The 17,118-nt window shown below is 38.0% G+C and overlaps 1 protein-coding gene across 1 annotated transcript in view; it reads left to right on the top strand.

Annotated features, from left to right (window-relative positions):
- The first annotated feature begins 231 nt into the window (after nt 1-231).
- LOC137393163 (uncharacterized) overlaps nt 232-17,118 on the top strand; it is a 38,971-nt gene continuing 22,084 nt past the window's right edge. Inside the window, exons 1-2 of the mRNA XM_068079592.1 lie at nt 232-303; nt 10,346-10,543. Of these exons, the coding sequence (XP_067935693.1) occupies nt 10,493-10,543 (51 nt within the window). The 5' untranslated portion in view covers nt 232-303; nt 10,346-10,492. The remainder of the gene's footprint in view (nt 304-10,345; nt 10,544-17,118) is intronic.

Here is a 17,118-nt window from a genome sequence, read left to right as displayed (position 1 = left end):
TACCTTGCCTTCAACCAAACAGCAAACCAATTTGCTGTCTTTTTGTCTAGAAATGTCGCCGCTTTGTCTGCCGTGTGGCCTTTCCGTTTGAAGTTGTCGCCTTTCAAACCGAAAGTGGCGCCTAAGTGTCTGTCGCCCTAGTGACTGTCGCCCAAAAGTCCAGTTACCGGTGAAATCTAATAGCTCGTGCTGTCGCTACTACGAGCCTATATCCGGACTGATCGCGGCTTCGTTTTATCGCCATTGTTAGCTAGATTAAACTCGATTCTCTGAGTAACCGTAATTGCAGAAGTAGTAATTCAGGTATGAATGGCGGCAATCGTATGAACAAGATTCTTGCGATTTAGGAAGTTTTTCGTTTCTACTAATGTTTTTTTTACGACATCAGTTTTAGTTCATTTACGAACAGGCCTGCCAACCCAAGAGTGGGGTAATGCTTGACATTTGGTTTTGGGACAATTGGTGTATCAATGATAGTATATATAAAACTGTGGAAATTAGGGCAAAAATATCACGCAATTCTCTTGCATTGTCATTTTTTCTTTGAAGTGATTGCGTGAGTCTCACACCCAATGCGTGAGAGTTGGCAGGTATGTTTACGAATTAAAGGTAGTCTTACTAGCTGAGAAAAGTAGGAGTAACTGGGGTAATACGAGTCACTCTTTTTTCAACACTGACTGCATTTAAACCTGACGTAACCACATATTCTAATCTCGTATACATGTATATGATTAAAAATAAATGTACAGATTCAGTAAAAATATCATCAAAACTTGGAGTTACAACTGATTTCCCATAAATTGTCATTGTATCATACTACCACGCTATCATGACTCACTGATCAATAAATGAAGCCAGATATTTGTCGATGTATTATCGAGTTGATTGATAACAATGTGCTTTGAGTAATACACATGCAGTAAAATGGGAAATTACTCGAGAGTATTAACATAATATATGTTACATCTGTTGTTTGTGTAATGATGATTAGCTTTATTAATTGATAAGTAGCAGAATAATATAAGAACCAGAATAACTCAGCATGTTCTCTAAGCCAGCTCTGAAACCGGAAACCCCCAGCGAAGCTGCAAACCGGCTCTAGAATATTAGCGAGCCCACTATTATTATAACATCTCCTCTTCTCTGAACGCAGTAACAATAAGATAATATTGTCCCCTAGCAGCCCGCGTAGAGGAGTGTACAGTATTATGTGTAAAAAGGACACTCAACGAGTATTTGGGTATAATAGTAAATAAAAAGTTAAAAACAAGGCTAAATACTAATGTGAAGAAAGCTATCTATAACCTAATTACTAACTACCTTTACGGATCTAAGCTACTAAACTACAGTACACACGTCCTTCTAAACGGTCATAGTAATGACTACTCAGTTCTGAACCTCAGTGGCTTTCTAACAGTTCTGCCACTTCTGGTGTGGGTAACAGGGGTCGTTGGTGTAGCAGACAGTGAACTTTGAGTTTGATTTGATAAAGTGCCGGAAGTTTCAGCCGGTCTGACCAGTGCTTGCTTTGGAGTACCTGGTAAAGACACAACGGGTAGTTTTTCTGACTGTTTGCTACCGGTCTGATTGACAACTGTCTCGGGCCCTGTATTCAGAAACTGCTGCGGAGTTGGTTTTGATACAGCCATACTTACGGGTGCAGTATGTGGTTGAGTTTCGTCTTCTCTCAACTGCTGCCTGTTTCGTCGGATAACTGCCCCTGTAGCCAAATTTCGGATTAAGTATGAGCGGGTCTGACTTGCATGACTGACCACTACAGCTTGCTCCCACTTACCGTTCAGTAACTGGAATCTAACAGGCTTTCCTAGCGCCAAAACTGACCTTCTTTACCTGTGCACTTGGCGTCATGATTGCTTTTTATGTTTTCTTGTCTAGATATCATTTTGGACTTAACTAACTCTCTATTGTATGCTCTAGGGAAAAGAGTGTGACATTGCGCTGGCAAACCATCATAGAGGGTGCGACCTTGTAAAAGCTGCGCAGGGGAAAGGGAGTTTCCTTCTAAGGGAGTGTTGCGAAGCATGTGCAACGAATGCCAAAAACACTTGCCATCTTCTGAGGCTTTGATCATTAACTGTTTTACTGTTTGTATTGCCCGTTCGGCCTGCCCATTAGAACGCGGAAAACTGGGTGAGGAAGTGACATGCTCGATTTTGAGCTGTTCAGCAAATTCCTTGAATTCCCTAGGTGCATATTGAAGGCCATTGTCGGATCTTATTTTAGAAACTTGACCAAAATCTGCGAACTGCCTCCTGAATTCCTGTATGATGTCTTGGCTTGTCAAATTCCTTAGTGGTGAAACGTTTACCCATTTTGAATAGTATTCTACATTTAGTAGGTAGTGTTGATCTTTGATTTGAAATAGATCGCTACCGATGATTTGCCATGGATAGCTAGGAATTGTCACTAGGTATCAGGGGACTGTGTTGTTGGGCTATGTCATGACGTTTGCATACGCCACACGAACTAACTCTATCCTCAATGCGCTGGCACATACCAGGCCAAAACACAGCTGTACGAGCACGCTGTTGTGTTTTAGTGATTCCTTGGTGACTATCATGCAAACGCTCTATAATTTCTGATTGTTTGGTATGAGGAATTACTAACCTCTCGCCGTAGAACAACAAACCACTATGTTCACTGATTGTGTCTCTGAACTGCCAGTAAGGTTTAGCCAAGGGATGGCATGATTTCTTTTGCTTTGGCCACCCTTTCTTAGTGTACTGAGAAACGATTTGCAAGCTATGATCAATGCTGGTGGCTTCATAATACTCATCAAGAGCCTTACTACCACGTATAACAATGGCACAAATTTGTGGCATGGGATCATCTAGGCTCAAGTTTTTATCAGGTGCTGTGGCCTTGCAAAATCTAGACAAATAGTCTGACAGATACATTTGTTTCCCAGGTACATGTTTGACAGTGTATTGGTAATGTTTCACACGCATTTTCATTTGCTGAAGCCTGGGCGTAAGCTCATTCAGTGGCTTTTTGTTGATCCTAACTAAAGGTTGGTGATCCGATTCTACTGTGACCTCTCGGCCATATACGTACTGATGAAAGTGTGTTAAACCAAACTGAATTGCCATCATCTCCTTTTCAACTTACGCGTATAAACATTGGGTAGGAGTGAGCGAACGGGCCGCATACTCTACTGGTTTGCCTTCCTGTAGCAACACTGCACCTAGACTATGTGAACTAGCATCTACATTGACTGTGACTTCTTTGTTTGGGTCAAAAAGTGCTAAAACCGGTGCATTGACTACTAGCTTTTTGAGCTCACTAAAAGAATTTTCCTGCGCCCCTTCCCAGCAAAAATCGACTGTTTCTTTGAGTAACTCCCTTAGCGGCTTAGTAACTCCCGATAGACGTGGACAAAATTTGGCTAGGGGTGTTGCAAAACCTAACAGGGATCGAACCTCAGCTTTATTCTTAGGTTTTAACGCATCTACTATGGCTTGCACTTTTTCAGGAGACGGTTCAATACCCCTCTCAGAAATTATGTTACCCAAAAATTTCACGGTATTTTGACTGAAATGACATTTGCTCGAGTTCAACTTTAAGCCAGCTTTCCTAAATCGTGTCAGAACTTCACGGAGCTTACTGTCGTGCTCCGCTTGAGTAGGGCATGTATGAGAATATCGTCTATGTAAATTTCTACACCTGAGAGATCTCCTACGATATCATATATGGTTTTATGAAAAAACTCTGGAGCCGACGTAATGCCAAACGGTAATCTCTTGTTACGAAATCTACCAAATGGGGTCAGAAAAGTCGTTAGTTTAGAAGACTCGTCATCAATTGCTATTTGATAAAAACCGGATTGTGCATCAAGTGTAGTAAATACTCTGGAACCAGCTAACCGGGCATAAATGTCACTTATTTTGGACAAAGTATAGCGCTCTTTGATGGTTGCTTCGTTTAGTCTCTGCGGATCTAAACATATTCTTAGTGTGCCATTAGGTTTGAGTACTGGGACTATGGGGTTTAACCACTCACCTGGCTCCTGACATTCACCTATGATGTCTAATGAGACTAAATGTTCTAGTTCGGTTTTGAGTTTTTCTCTAAGAGCATGTGGTACTGACCTTGGCGGGCAAACCGCAGGTATTGTATTGGGTTTGAGTCTTATCTTATGTGTGGTACTTAGTTTGCCAAAACCAGTAAAAACATCTTTGAACTCACTTAGTATGTACTTACGTGTGATTTCCACTGGATTGATGGATGTCCCGTCACTACCGATGGTTAAGACAGTGTCAATGAGACCCAGCTTTGTAATTGAGGGTAGCCCTAGAAGTGTCCGAGCTTTTAGTTTTTCTCCAAGTACATGGAAAGAAAGCATGTGGTCAACATTTGCATGCTTCAATGCGATGTGGGCTACACCTACAATGGGGATTGTATGGCCAGAGTATGCTGTGAGTTTAGTGTGGCTAGGTCGAATAGTTGACTGTGGAGAAACCCGCTGAAGTTCAGAACTCGATATGACATTAGCTTGAGCCCCAGTGTCTACTTTGGCCCTGAGGTTAAAACCATTTACTTGAAAATCCATTAACCATTCAGTTACTACAGCATCAATAACAAAAGCTTCAGCTAAAAACCCTGCATTAATGTCAACGACGACGTCATCTGCGTGTATATAGAATTCACCCTTCTGCTCAGAAGTGTTGTCTACTGTCTCTGCCACCTCAGCCACAGCACGTGAGGATTGTTGTTGGCAGACTTTAGCAAAGTGATTGCGCCTCATGCATATATTGCAAGTCTTTCCATACGCAGGACAAGAACGTGGTGGATGAGATCCTCCGCAGTACTTGCAAACTCTTCCTTGGGTAGAGCTACCTGTTCCTCTAGCTCCACCTTGATTTGACGTAAAGTTTCTAGGCTTCTCTGACGAAGTACCACTTCTAGCCTTATCTGTAGAAGTATTTTTCATCTGAGATTTGACAACTTCAACCTTAGCCTCTGCTTTCATTTGGTTTTCTATGGTTTCCTTAGACTTCATCTTTGCAGTGACTGCTGCTAGGGTGACCGCTTCATCTAGCTGTAATTCTGCACTTAATGTAGTATCTAACATTCCAGAAAGCAGCCTATCTTTGATCATGTCTTCTTTTGTAAGGTTCACCGTAAAATTACATTTGCTGGCTAAATAATGAATGCCACGGATGTATTCTTCTGCTGACTCATTGACTGTTTGCTTACGGTTATAAAACTGTGTTCTATAATGCAGTACATTTGAACGAGATTGAAAGTACAGAGCGAATGCTGCTATCACCTTATCTAAAGTTGTATCACCTGCGATCACCAGCTGCTCATAAATGTGATCGCTCTCCGAGCCTAGAATGTAAAGGAAAGTATCGATTTGTACTGACTGATCTTGTGCAGCTAGTCCGCTGATGTTCTTAAAACAATTAAATCTTCGCAGCCATTCTGTCCACTGTGTGCTGGCATTGACAAAATCCAAAGGCTTAGGTGTATCTACCTTGATGCGTAATGGTGGTGGTGGATCCCCCATATCAATAGGATTTGTTACATAAATGAATTGAAATTCTAATATCTCTATTTAGGCAAGTACTAGTTGTGTAAGTAAGTGTATGAACTTAGCTCTTCTGCCTTTGCGCCTAGGTTACAGAGGCCAGGTATACCTAGGCATTCAGGCGTGAGGTCCTGGCACCTGACACCATGTTACATCTGTTGTTTGTGTAATAATGATTAGCTTTATTAATTGATAAGTAGCAGAATAATATAAGAACCAGAATAACTCAGCATGTTCTCTAAGCCAGCTCTGAAACCGGAAACCCCCAGCGAAGCTGCAAACCGGCTCTAGAATATTAGCGAGCCCACTATTATTATAACAATATATAGTAAAAACCATCAGAAAATTTTGTATAGCAGTGTTTGAAAAGTCTATGCAAGAACTCATTGTAACACTGCAGGCTACAGAGGCACTACCTACAAATTGAAGGGCTTGTAGTCTAATGACAATATTAGCCAAGTTGACAAATTTTGTATGCTCTGACAACTGTTAGCTGTTGCTGTTTTGTATAACAAAAATATCGCTTGTAATTCAGTATCTGTTGCAGTAAACACCAATCGTACACCATTCCTATGTAGTATTTAATCCATTTTTGAAGCCAACCTAACTAGCACATAATTACCATTTTTAGTATGTCCTTCATGTATGCTTTTTTATCTATGCTTCTCATTGAGCTTCTCAGCGAAAATATCATGTAACGGCACGATATCATCTGTAACTGATACTAATTCATCTTTCACTGACACCTACCACATTATAAAAAAGCCTATTATCATAGATTTATCTGTGAATGCAGCAATAACGTTGTCAACATAAATAAAAAAGGACCCAATAGATGTTGGCTCCTCAACAGTAGCATGTGCCTCTAAAACAGCCAATTTTGACGTCAATGTGACAATGGCTGTTACTCATCCTTTATGATTTTTTCATCGTTATTGTTTCAACATTTGTATTGAAAAAAAACTGCTCTAGGGTTACAGTCCTTTCTAAAGCTTTGGTGCCACACATGAGTGGAAGGGTGAAAGTATTTTGTGTGTGTGGCTGATAACTGAACTGAGTTGCTTGCTAAATCATCATTTGAAAGCATTCTACTGTTTAGTGGGAAAGTTCCAGGATTAAAAAATGCCTGTTTTTAGATTTGATGCTTCTAGAAGCATAGCTGTAGTCGGCTCAGCCAATTTGTATATTGTCAATGTTCATAAAATGATCATTTAATGAACATTTGACAATAAAGTAAGCAGCAACATCAACAGGTTGTCGTCCGTGTGTGCACCACCTCCGTTTCTTTAGTCACTGAAATTGCTTTAGTATAGACACGTGTGTCATGATTATCAAGCAAAATCACCACTGAGTCATCCTTTGTTGCTACAATATGATGTTTGAAGTTGTTCAATCAGCTTATGAAAATGTCTCTTGGTCAGTCATATGGATTTCCAGCGCCCATTGTACTAGCTGGAGCCTCAATTAGCACGAGCTCTGTAAAGTAAACCGTGGGAAATATAAGTGCGTTAAAATTTCCTGACTGAGGCTCAGCTAACCACGGGCCATATAACACCTCTTTCTGCTGAAGTGATTTGACCACCTGTTTGACAGATTTATTAGCAATAGTTAGAGAAAAATGGGGCAACGCAAGTCATTTTTTCTGTTTTTTATGTCAAGATAAAGTCATTGAGAATAGGTCAAAAATTGGCATAGGATTAGCATTGTATGTCGTAGCAATGAAACTATGTGTAGCTCATAATCTTTTAATGGCTGCCAGAATTAAGCATTGTTGCAGCATGCAGTCGGTAGCTCATGTTGCCGTGTATATCAGCCGTTTTATCGTGTAAATTGAGCCATTGCACTAACGCTGCAGTTTTATATTGAGCCTTTTATTGGTCTTTCAATTCAAGTGAGAACATCACGTGTCAGAGCAATAACCGCAATGGATTGATTACGTCAGAGAAATAGACTGATTCCAATCTACGGCAGTTTCAAAATGGCTCCGATTAGCTGTTCTTCTTTGAGCTTTTAAAGCACATAAATTGCAAAGTACTTTTATGATATATTTCAGTACATCAGTCTTGGCTTTCGAATCAGCCTATATTCAATACCCAAAGAATAATACAACTATGATAAACAGGTTGTCAAAAGTGTGTATTGCAATAAAAAAACACTTGGTTGCGGTTCCCACAATGTGATGTCATAATTATCATTTAGCCTTGGTTCGTCGATTTCTTTCGCTGCCATTAAGGCTGCGCTTTTTTTGACAATCGGTGCTTAGGTGCTGTTAAACCCAGAGAGCGCTAATAATAAACTAGCATTCTAGATAATCAACAATGCCTGATCAATACAAACACATGTTTTGGGTTAATAGATTTCGGGTGATTCTTAGAGTTTACTTTTTTCATCCTTTCGTTCATTTTAAATGTTTATAGTAATTATTATCACATCGTTTTCTACGATGGCATTGTTTGTCCCATTCAGAAAAGATTAATAACTTGATTAATAACTAATTAGTAATTAAATATCAAAGAAAAAAATATAAACATTTAAATATTTATATTATATTCGAATAAATTACAGTATATGGAAAATGGAGAACAGGTGTATTGGACAGTTAAATTAATCACTTTGTGTATGATACTAGCTTATAGGCAGATTAAGTTATTTACAGTAGGCTTCTCTATTTTGAACCATCCCGGAAAAACAGTGAGTCAACCCCAACGATTGATTGAATTCAATACACTTCTACAACAAATTTGAACAAAAACAGAAATTACTAACAACATAACATACCTGGTTGTTAACAACCCATGGTGGTAAAGGTAATGAAATCACATCGATTAAATTGTGACCTGCAGTGGCATGGCCCTAGGACTACATGTAGATTGCACTTTTGCGAGATGAAGCATTGCCTGAAATTAATTAGCCTTGGTCGTGCCCCCTCAACATCACAATAAAAAGGGAGGGCTAGTGCATAATATCATCGGGAAAATCTAGTATGGTGCTTGGAATCTGAGTTATTTATCATAAAAATAATCTGTACATGGAGAACTAATGACACTGGTTCCTTTTATTTGTCATCTTCATCAGTTCTCTGGAGTTGTCCTACCTTTGCCTGCCATTAGCGTTATTATCGTAGTTGACAAATATAAGCGGTAAGCAATAAAAATAAGCGGTAAGAGCACACAACACCGAATATGAAAATTGTGACGTCACAATTTCCGAGCCTATACCATTGAACATTTCTGCGGTAGAGCTCTGGGGAAGTCCTATAAATACCAACTAATGTCTGTCTCACCATGTCAAGCAATGGCTCATTTGAAAGCCAAAATATTGTAGAACCTGAATAAGCCGAAACTGTACTTATGTAATTGATGTGCTTTAACCCTTTCGCGGGCAAAGCGACGTTTTTGTCGCTTTGCGTTACTCCTTCAAATGGGCAGAGTGACATTTTTGTCGCTATAGTAACATATTTCTTTTATTGCGGCTTTTGGTTTGCTAAAAGCCGTTGTTGTTTACTCTGTTGATCGATAGCAAGCTATGATATATTGGCTTCGGTTAGCCTCTAAAAAATTTTTCTATATGCACAAAACGATCGTTTTTAGCAGCAATAAATGAATAAAAATTGTGAAAAAAATTAGCAAATCGTTTAAAATAATTTTTAATTATTTATTTCTTTTTGGTTCTGTTTTAGCCGTTATTTACTGAAAGCTTCGAGAGTTTTAATTTAGTTTATCGTCATGACGACTTCTAAGAGAACTCTCTGTGATTATTCTAATACAACAAGTATTAGTACCGGAGTTACTAAGAGAATCACAGCTGACTGTGACTTTTTAGATTTAGTTGCCAAAATGACAATGAATCAGGTTTAAGTTGTGATTGTAATTATTTTACATCTGGAAGTGATATTGATGAACAAGCTGGTAGCAGTAATGATGAGGTGATGCCAGTGCCTGGAAGATTATTACCAATATGAAGAGAGATAAATCTCCTACCATTCATCAGTTTGTAGTAGTGACAGGTCCAGTATTTACTCCAGTAGATGCTGTGTGATTGGTACAAAAAGACAAGAATAAGCACATGGTGCAAAGACTGTGATGTAGGCATTTGTAAAGGAGAATGCTTTTGGATATATTATACAGAAATCGTGCTTATTAAAGTGAACCCTTGTATCATAAAAGATGTACAATATATACATGTATATTTATCTTGGTAGATCTACATTTATAAATATTTTTATGTTATACATTTTTATTCATTTATAATATATGTACATTTGGACATATACATGTATACATATGCATGTTTATACATAGATATATGCACACAATAACATACCAAAAGAGTGTATAAAACTTTTAAAAGAAATTGATTTTCTGGAAAAATTAATTCGCTCAGGGGAGTCTGATATAGTCCTGAAAATTTGCCCGCGAAAGGGTTCAGAGTTTGTAATCACATTTCCACATATTTTGCACCTACAACACAATAGAGTAAGACATGGTGAATCTTTTGATACCTTGTAACTGTAATGTGAATTTTGTTGCAAGTCAACCTTCAAGTGTATTTACAATTTGTACAAATGTTATATCTGAGTTTTGTGGGGCTAGGAACGAATTAGGAGTGGTTTCTACTTACAAATTTTTCATGGCCATTTAACTATCATAGGTTGGCCAATGACTTTGTTCTTGCATTTTATCACCATCATCGACTAGACAATAAGGCTATTTTTGAAATCACAGTTACATTGTATCAATCCACACTAACAGCTCACAGTAACAATAAAATGTATATCACAACTTATTTTTGTAGGTTTCCTTGTTTGAAAATTGTGGATGCAGCAAGTGGCAGCTGACGAAGAAACCTTCAAATCGTATTTGACGTCATAGTATCATAGAGAATTTTTATATTCATTTTGTTTACTTTTCGTGATTTAAAGTAAGCTTTTCATACAAAGAAATGGCAAATTTAACTGGTAGTTTTCACTTCTTTCCTGTCTGCAACAACGAGGTAAGTCTGCAAATTCATAATCATTGTGTATATAAGTGTAATTGAAGGACTGGCATTCAACTGTGTTAACTGGATTTCATTAACTTTACCAAAAAATTCTTTTGGTAAAGTTTTAGTAATGATGATAATTTAATGATCATCATTTCAAAGTATTTCAGACATGAAAGGAAGCAGCAGTTAGATGTATCACCATTCAATACCCTCTTTATAAAAATAGATGACACAACATATTAAGTATTTGTACCTATAAATTCCTAAAGTCGCCTTGCTGGTGTTTCGCACTGACCAGGGAATTAAACTACTGTCATGCATTCTTTCTGGTCGTTCAGTATTGAGCGTTCTCTAGTATGCTCTGTTTTTGGTATTTAAAAATGTTTACTAAATAGGTTTTATTTTTAGTACACTTGAACTCCTCGTAATTTTTACAGCAAGTAGTGTATGATTTTGTATATATATGATATATATATGATTGATATATAGTTTCGTCGTTTATTTTTTAAAATACAACCAACATTTATATGCAGTGTTTGCATTTGCGTTTGTAGAGGTCTTGGAGTTGTTGGCTTCTCATTTTGTTATTAGTTTGGTCATTTTTTATAGACATTGGCTTAAATTGGATTGCCAATTTCATGTCTTTTTTAATGTTTTCAGTGAGTCCCACTGATATTGTTCTCTTGTTGATCGCTTGGAGTAGCAGTTATTTTTTGTTTTTCACCAAGTACATCAGTTTTCAGCTGAGCTAGTTCACTTGATTCTCTGCTACAGGTAATTCCCAGTATTACCCAGAATACCCTGCTGGTTCGTGAATACTTTTTGGCTCGTCTTTTAAGCTTAGATTTGAAGTAATGTTCCAACCTCATTTTAGGTGCTTCTCTGCTTATTTTAAGAAATGCTTTCTTGAGCAATATTCCGATTTTGAACTCATAAATTCTATTTCATGTTTGATGCCATTATTTTGTCTTTTTCATCATTTCTGCGACACTTTTTAGTATCATATCTTTGATGTGTTAGGGAGCTTAGTTCATGCATAATTTTCACCATTGCACAGAAGATATAGAATCAACGCATCAAGTTTCCGAATTGTTTGTGATTTATGTGACTGTTCTGATCTTTAAGACTTGTATAAAACTTTGGAAATAAACAAAGTTTCTTGTAAATAATCTTGACCTGACACTCTACCTTCTAGGGTTAAACAAATACTGCAGACACTGCAATGCCTACCAGGCTTGCATGTGACTGTGACTCGGCAATAAGTGATTTTACTTATAATATCTCATCTTTTAAATCCTAAATCTACAAATTTCTAAGTCCATCTAAATTTCCATTGTTAACAATTGCTTAAAAAGTAAACAAAAGGTGAATGTATGTTTCATGATGTAGAAGGTGGTTATGTTCTCATCACTGGCAAGAAATCACCTAGTTCTTATCATCTTCAAGCCAATAAGGTTCCTCAGTTGTTATAAATGTACAGTATGCGTTTTGATTTGTGCGCTTCTTCAAACAAGATAAGCTCTTAGTTCTTGTATGTCTAGTTTAGTGTTATACAAGTTTTATTGAAGCATTTTCTTTAGGTAGTATCAGTAAATTCGGTTGAATACAGCACTGAGGAAGCAATTTCATTTTTGCTTGCTCTGGAGCAATTAAATATCGCAAATTGTGTGCTCAATCTTTTCAACTGCTTGGAAGCTATATGCATGTATATTGTCGACATGCTGTAATTGTCCTCTATCAAAGTCGTTACAGCACCATCTTAAGGCTACAACTAGAATAGTGTTTCAAGTGGTGAGTTGGTGAACATGTTCAGTTGCAAACTTATAGTATGAACATTTTTGGAGGCTCACTTCATTCATGGCTACCAATAGCTTTTGTAAAGGTGGAACGATTAGCCTCATCCTGAGGCGTTTCACATAAGCCATTCTCAATGTACACTCACCAGTTTTTATCACTTCTCTTTGTTTATGTTAAGTACTGCCTCTAAGTTGTCCTGTCCGAGTTTTCCATGTTGAAGTAGTTGGCGATGTGTTTTTGTACTTTTGAAGTGTGAGCATGCAATCAAATTTTCTGCATGTTTTTGTTCAGGACAACATCCTGTTTTTGAAAAAATATGATGGTGTCCACTACATCCTGTTTTTATTTTGCATGAACAACAGTTATATTAATGAAACCTGAAGTGGCCTTGATATTTAGTACAACCAGCTTTAAGATTAAATGAACATAGATCCTTACTAAACAACCAGGGGACAATATTACCCAGTGTCCATATGGAACAATGGTTCGTTTTGCTCCTTAGTCGAACACTTATATATGCTTTGGCATCTTGAGCAAATCAAAAGTATTTCATTACAAGCTTTTTGGAAGTAAATTCGTCTGAACACATGTTATTATCTAAGAATAGGATTGTTTGCTAAGATGAGTTACATCATTACTGTTGTTGGTTCGTCCCCTGGACAACATGCACATGTCATGCTTTGTTCGATTTCCCTTTTTACCACTTCGTCTGCTGACCTAAAATTATTTTTTTCTGTCCCCGATTTTGCTCGTGTTATGGTATTTGTTGGTCATCCAATCACTTTTTTATGATTATAGTAGCAACTAATGTCTTGGCGTCTATTCGGGCCATTATTTTCAGTCCCAATTTTTTTGAACGTTTGTGCAGCACATATGGTTTATTATTTGGGTCTTTGCTAAGATCTGCTGCGAACTTGGAATATTAAAACCTGTAAAAGTATATCTAAACCCCCTCATAATCAAATGAAATTTGGTAAAAAACTGAAAAGGAAATCAAAAACGCACTAAAAATGTCTACAAGTGAAAAAGTCAATTTTTGTTTTTGGGTAAAAAATGTCAAAATATTTTACTCAACTCTCAGAAAATGATGACAAACTATATCTGGTAACCTAGAGCCAACGATTTTATTTCAATTGACAAAAACCAGGAAGGAAAACAAACCTACAATACACTTACATTCATGTCCAACATTTCTGTTTGGTATGGTAAGCTCTGAAGCAATTGGTGTCTTCTACCCCCGACACTTGCTGCATGGAGAATATTTCTAGTCTTTCAAAGCTTTGGCATGTCTGCATATGAAGCATCAGGATTTTGTTTTTTTTTACTTTAAATTGTTTTTCAAAACAAACACACCTTTGGTTTGTTCAAGTACCTTTCGCTCGTTTATTAAGTGAAGTGGGTCCACCTGAACATTCTGAAGACATCTTTTTGCCCAAAATACGTCTTAGAAAATAGACAGGTGCATCACATGTGTAACCCCACTTGTTCTGTGCAGCTTCTTTATGCACTGATAAAAAGTAAGTGTCTTTGCATTTTGAACCCGGAGGGGGAGCAGTTTTTATAAGTTAAATCAGAATTATACACAGTCGACATGAAGAATTTTGCAATCAACCTTGGCCAGCTGTAATGACGTCAACTACCTTGTAATTGCGTGAGCTGATCATTTGTCTCAGTCCCACCCATGTACTGATTGTAACTTTTTACAGCTTTTGTGCACTCTACCTCTTTTCTTCTGTATGGTCTGCTATTGTGTACCTCTGCAATTGGATTGATAACTTGATTTGCTGTTACAAAGTTTTTTAATATCTTGTCGCACTAGACAATAGCTGGTTAGTTTCTATTGAAGAGTAACCTGTGTTCACTCCCATTCATCTGTGCACCTGTTTAGGAAAATTCCTTCCATTTGTCATAGCTGTTCCAGTCATGAGAGCCACACATCTAAGTGACAAATGTTTTCAGAGCCACAAATGCGTAGAACCTGTCTATATAAAACCATAGGTTTTTCCAGCATGTGGTGCACTGATACAACTCACCAGATTCTTTGTGGCTCCAAGTTCCACAACAGCATTGGCGTCATGTCTCTCCGTGAATATTTCAGCATTTACAATTTACCGAGTTTCCCCTTCACAGAGGAGAAAGGACTTCAGAACCCATTTGATAGGCTTTGTCTGTATGCATCATTAAGGTTAGAGTTTCTTTTACCAACACACTGCAGCATGGATCGAAGGGCACGAAAATGATCAGAAGACATCCCACAAAGCTCAGTGTGTAGGTTATTTCGTCGTGTTGCTCTAAATGAAAATAGGCCTTACACCTTTCCATGTACATACTCATCTCTGTTAGTCTCCTTATTAGAAAGAATTATTTTGAACTCTTAGAGTCAACTTTTTAAATGGTTTGGTCGCATTATTAGTAGGCTTTGCGACAGCGTGTCGAGTAGTTTCCACTATGATTAGGTTTCACATGTCCACACTTCAGAAAAGTTCAAAGCATTTCCAAGGCTTTACATCATCAACAACGTTGAGAGACTAGTTGCTTATGCCAGTACTTTTCTTGGGTGTTAATGCTTACTGCTGAAAAGTAGTACGATCTACACCCCATCCAGGAGTGTCCCTTCGTTGATGTCCATGACTGTTTCCCATTGAGAGCCTGTTGTTGAGCCTGGTCCTGGCCTCAACAACCCCTACCTCCATCATCACCCTTAGCCTGATTATCCCCACCTCCGTCTACATTATTTTTTCCCCTTTTAGTCCATTACTAACAGCGCTGCGATAGTCATTTGCATCAGTATCACTTCCAGGTTCAACATTACTCCCACTGTCAGACATCCTCCATACATTGTTATGTGCGCCGGTAAAGCTTGCAGTATCATCCCAACTATCAATCGCAGTTTCATCATCACTTTCTGGTTTAAAATCATATTCATAGTTCTTCTAATTCATAATTCCTCCCCTAATTTGTCCTCTGTGCCACTAGCATCTACCATCCAAAACCTGATTTATAGCAACCTCTTTAGACATTTTACCCCACTGAAATAATCAGAAATACAAAGGAAATTGGTAAAGAAATATCCGAACTTAGAATGAAACTACTAAGAAAAATGTCAGCCTGACATGTTATGTAGCAACTAATCTGATTAGTTTGCACTGTTATTTGACATGCCAATTTTAATTCTGTTGAATTCTGTCCTAGTTCTGTTGACTTGGAATATGGTGTTTGACCATGGGGTGACATCTTCATTTTCAAGAATGCCATCCGTTGTTTTCATGAAAAGTCATAGATTTTTGCTTGGTTTCTGTGACTTACAAAAATTGAACTGTAGTAAAATGATTTATTTGTTACCACGCATATTGTGCTATAAGTTTAATCGTAGACTCCAAAGCATGCCTTACCTAGACAGTTGTTCTCACATTCCAGGGTTGTCGGCAAAGGCGTCTCTCAAGTTCTTGCTAAGCAAGTGCAGGCTTTGTAAAGCAACCGCTAGCAACATCGGCTTCATTTACCTTTTTGCCCTGTATTCTTCGAACACATTTGCCCTATTTTCCATACTATTCAAATGCCGAAAGGTCTGGAAATGATCAATTTTTGTTATCGGGAGCAGTAGCCAACCAAATGCTGTGACAAGGTTGCAGCATAGTTTGCAGGCTAGAAAAAAGTGCAGTTTTTTTAATGTTTTTTAGTTTTGTCATTAATTGAGACGTGTCAATACTGGAAATGTGAGGTCTGATCCAAAAGTTCTAGGAATGGAATTGTGTACACTTGCATAGAAGCGTGGTGAGAAATCCCATTGCAGTAATCGCTGGCAAGCATCTTTTGAGTATTGTGACCAGTTTCAGGTTGCTACGAGCGGGTTTCCACGTGAGCCAATGCTATGTCAAGGTCAGTTAGCTGCTCCTAGTGATTTGTTGATAAATTCATCAGAATGTCAAATTTGTCGAAAAATACAAGTGTTTAATTAGCACAAACATTTTCGTGAATGTAGAGACAGCACTGAAGATGATGCGAGGTCTGGCAGACTAGCATCAGCAAGAACTTGTTCATAAATTGACAGTGTAAGGTCGCTATTCATGGCATATGATTGACGGACTGCTAAAGAGCTATCTGGAGAAACTGGACTTGATTTTGGGACTGTTGGATAGACTGAAGGATTTTAACTGTCTCTTTGAACATGATAAGAGTCTCAGCAAAGTATGTGCCCGCACTGCATTTTTTGTAAAGCAGTTTTACGCTAAAAACTACATGGCCATGCTGTCTCATCATCCATATCCACCAAATCTGGCTTTCTGTGACTTTTGGCTATATCCTAAGTTAAAACTGACTATGAAAGGGACCGGATTTGATGGAGTAGAATTGATTTAACATGCAGCAACAAAGAGCTCAACAGCATCGTCGCCGATGATTTTCAGCACTGCGTGGCATCACGCCAAAAGAGGTGAGACAAGTATATCAGCATCCAAGGGGAGTACTTTAAAGGCGACCAACTAGATAAATTAAAGCAATGCGTTTTGAGTTATACTTTCATTCCTGGAACTTTTGGATCAGACCTTATATCTTCTTGCTTTGTTCATTTGACAAACCACTTTTTTATATCAGCATTTTAGCTTGGCAAATTTCAAACCACATTCTGTAGCTATTTAGCTTTTGAGAATTGTCAAATATAACCTTTTTTCCGGTAGCCATTTACTAGCCAGTAACGCTATCATATGCATCGTTTGAATTGAGCCAATGAGTTTACACATCCCTTTAATCGTCCAGCAATTATAATTTTACCAGCACATTTAACAGTA

The sequence above is a fragment of the Watersipora subatra genome, chromosome 4 (genome assembly GCF_963576615.1).
Source record: "Watersipora subatra chromosome 4, tzWatSuba1.1, whole genome shotgun sequence".
NCBI classification, from domain to species: domain Eukaryota; kingdom Metazoa; phylum Bryozoa; class Gymnolaemata; order Cheilostomatida; family Watersiporidae; genus Watersipora; species Watersipora subatra.
The sequence above is the reverse complement of the archived record's forward strand: the minus strand, read 5'-3'. Positions and strand labels throughout refer to the sequence as shown.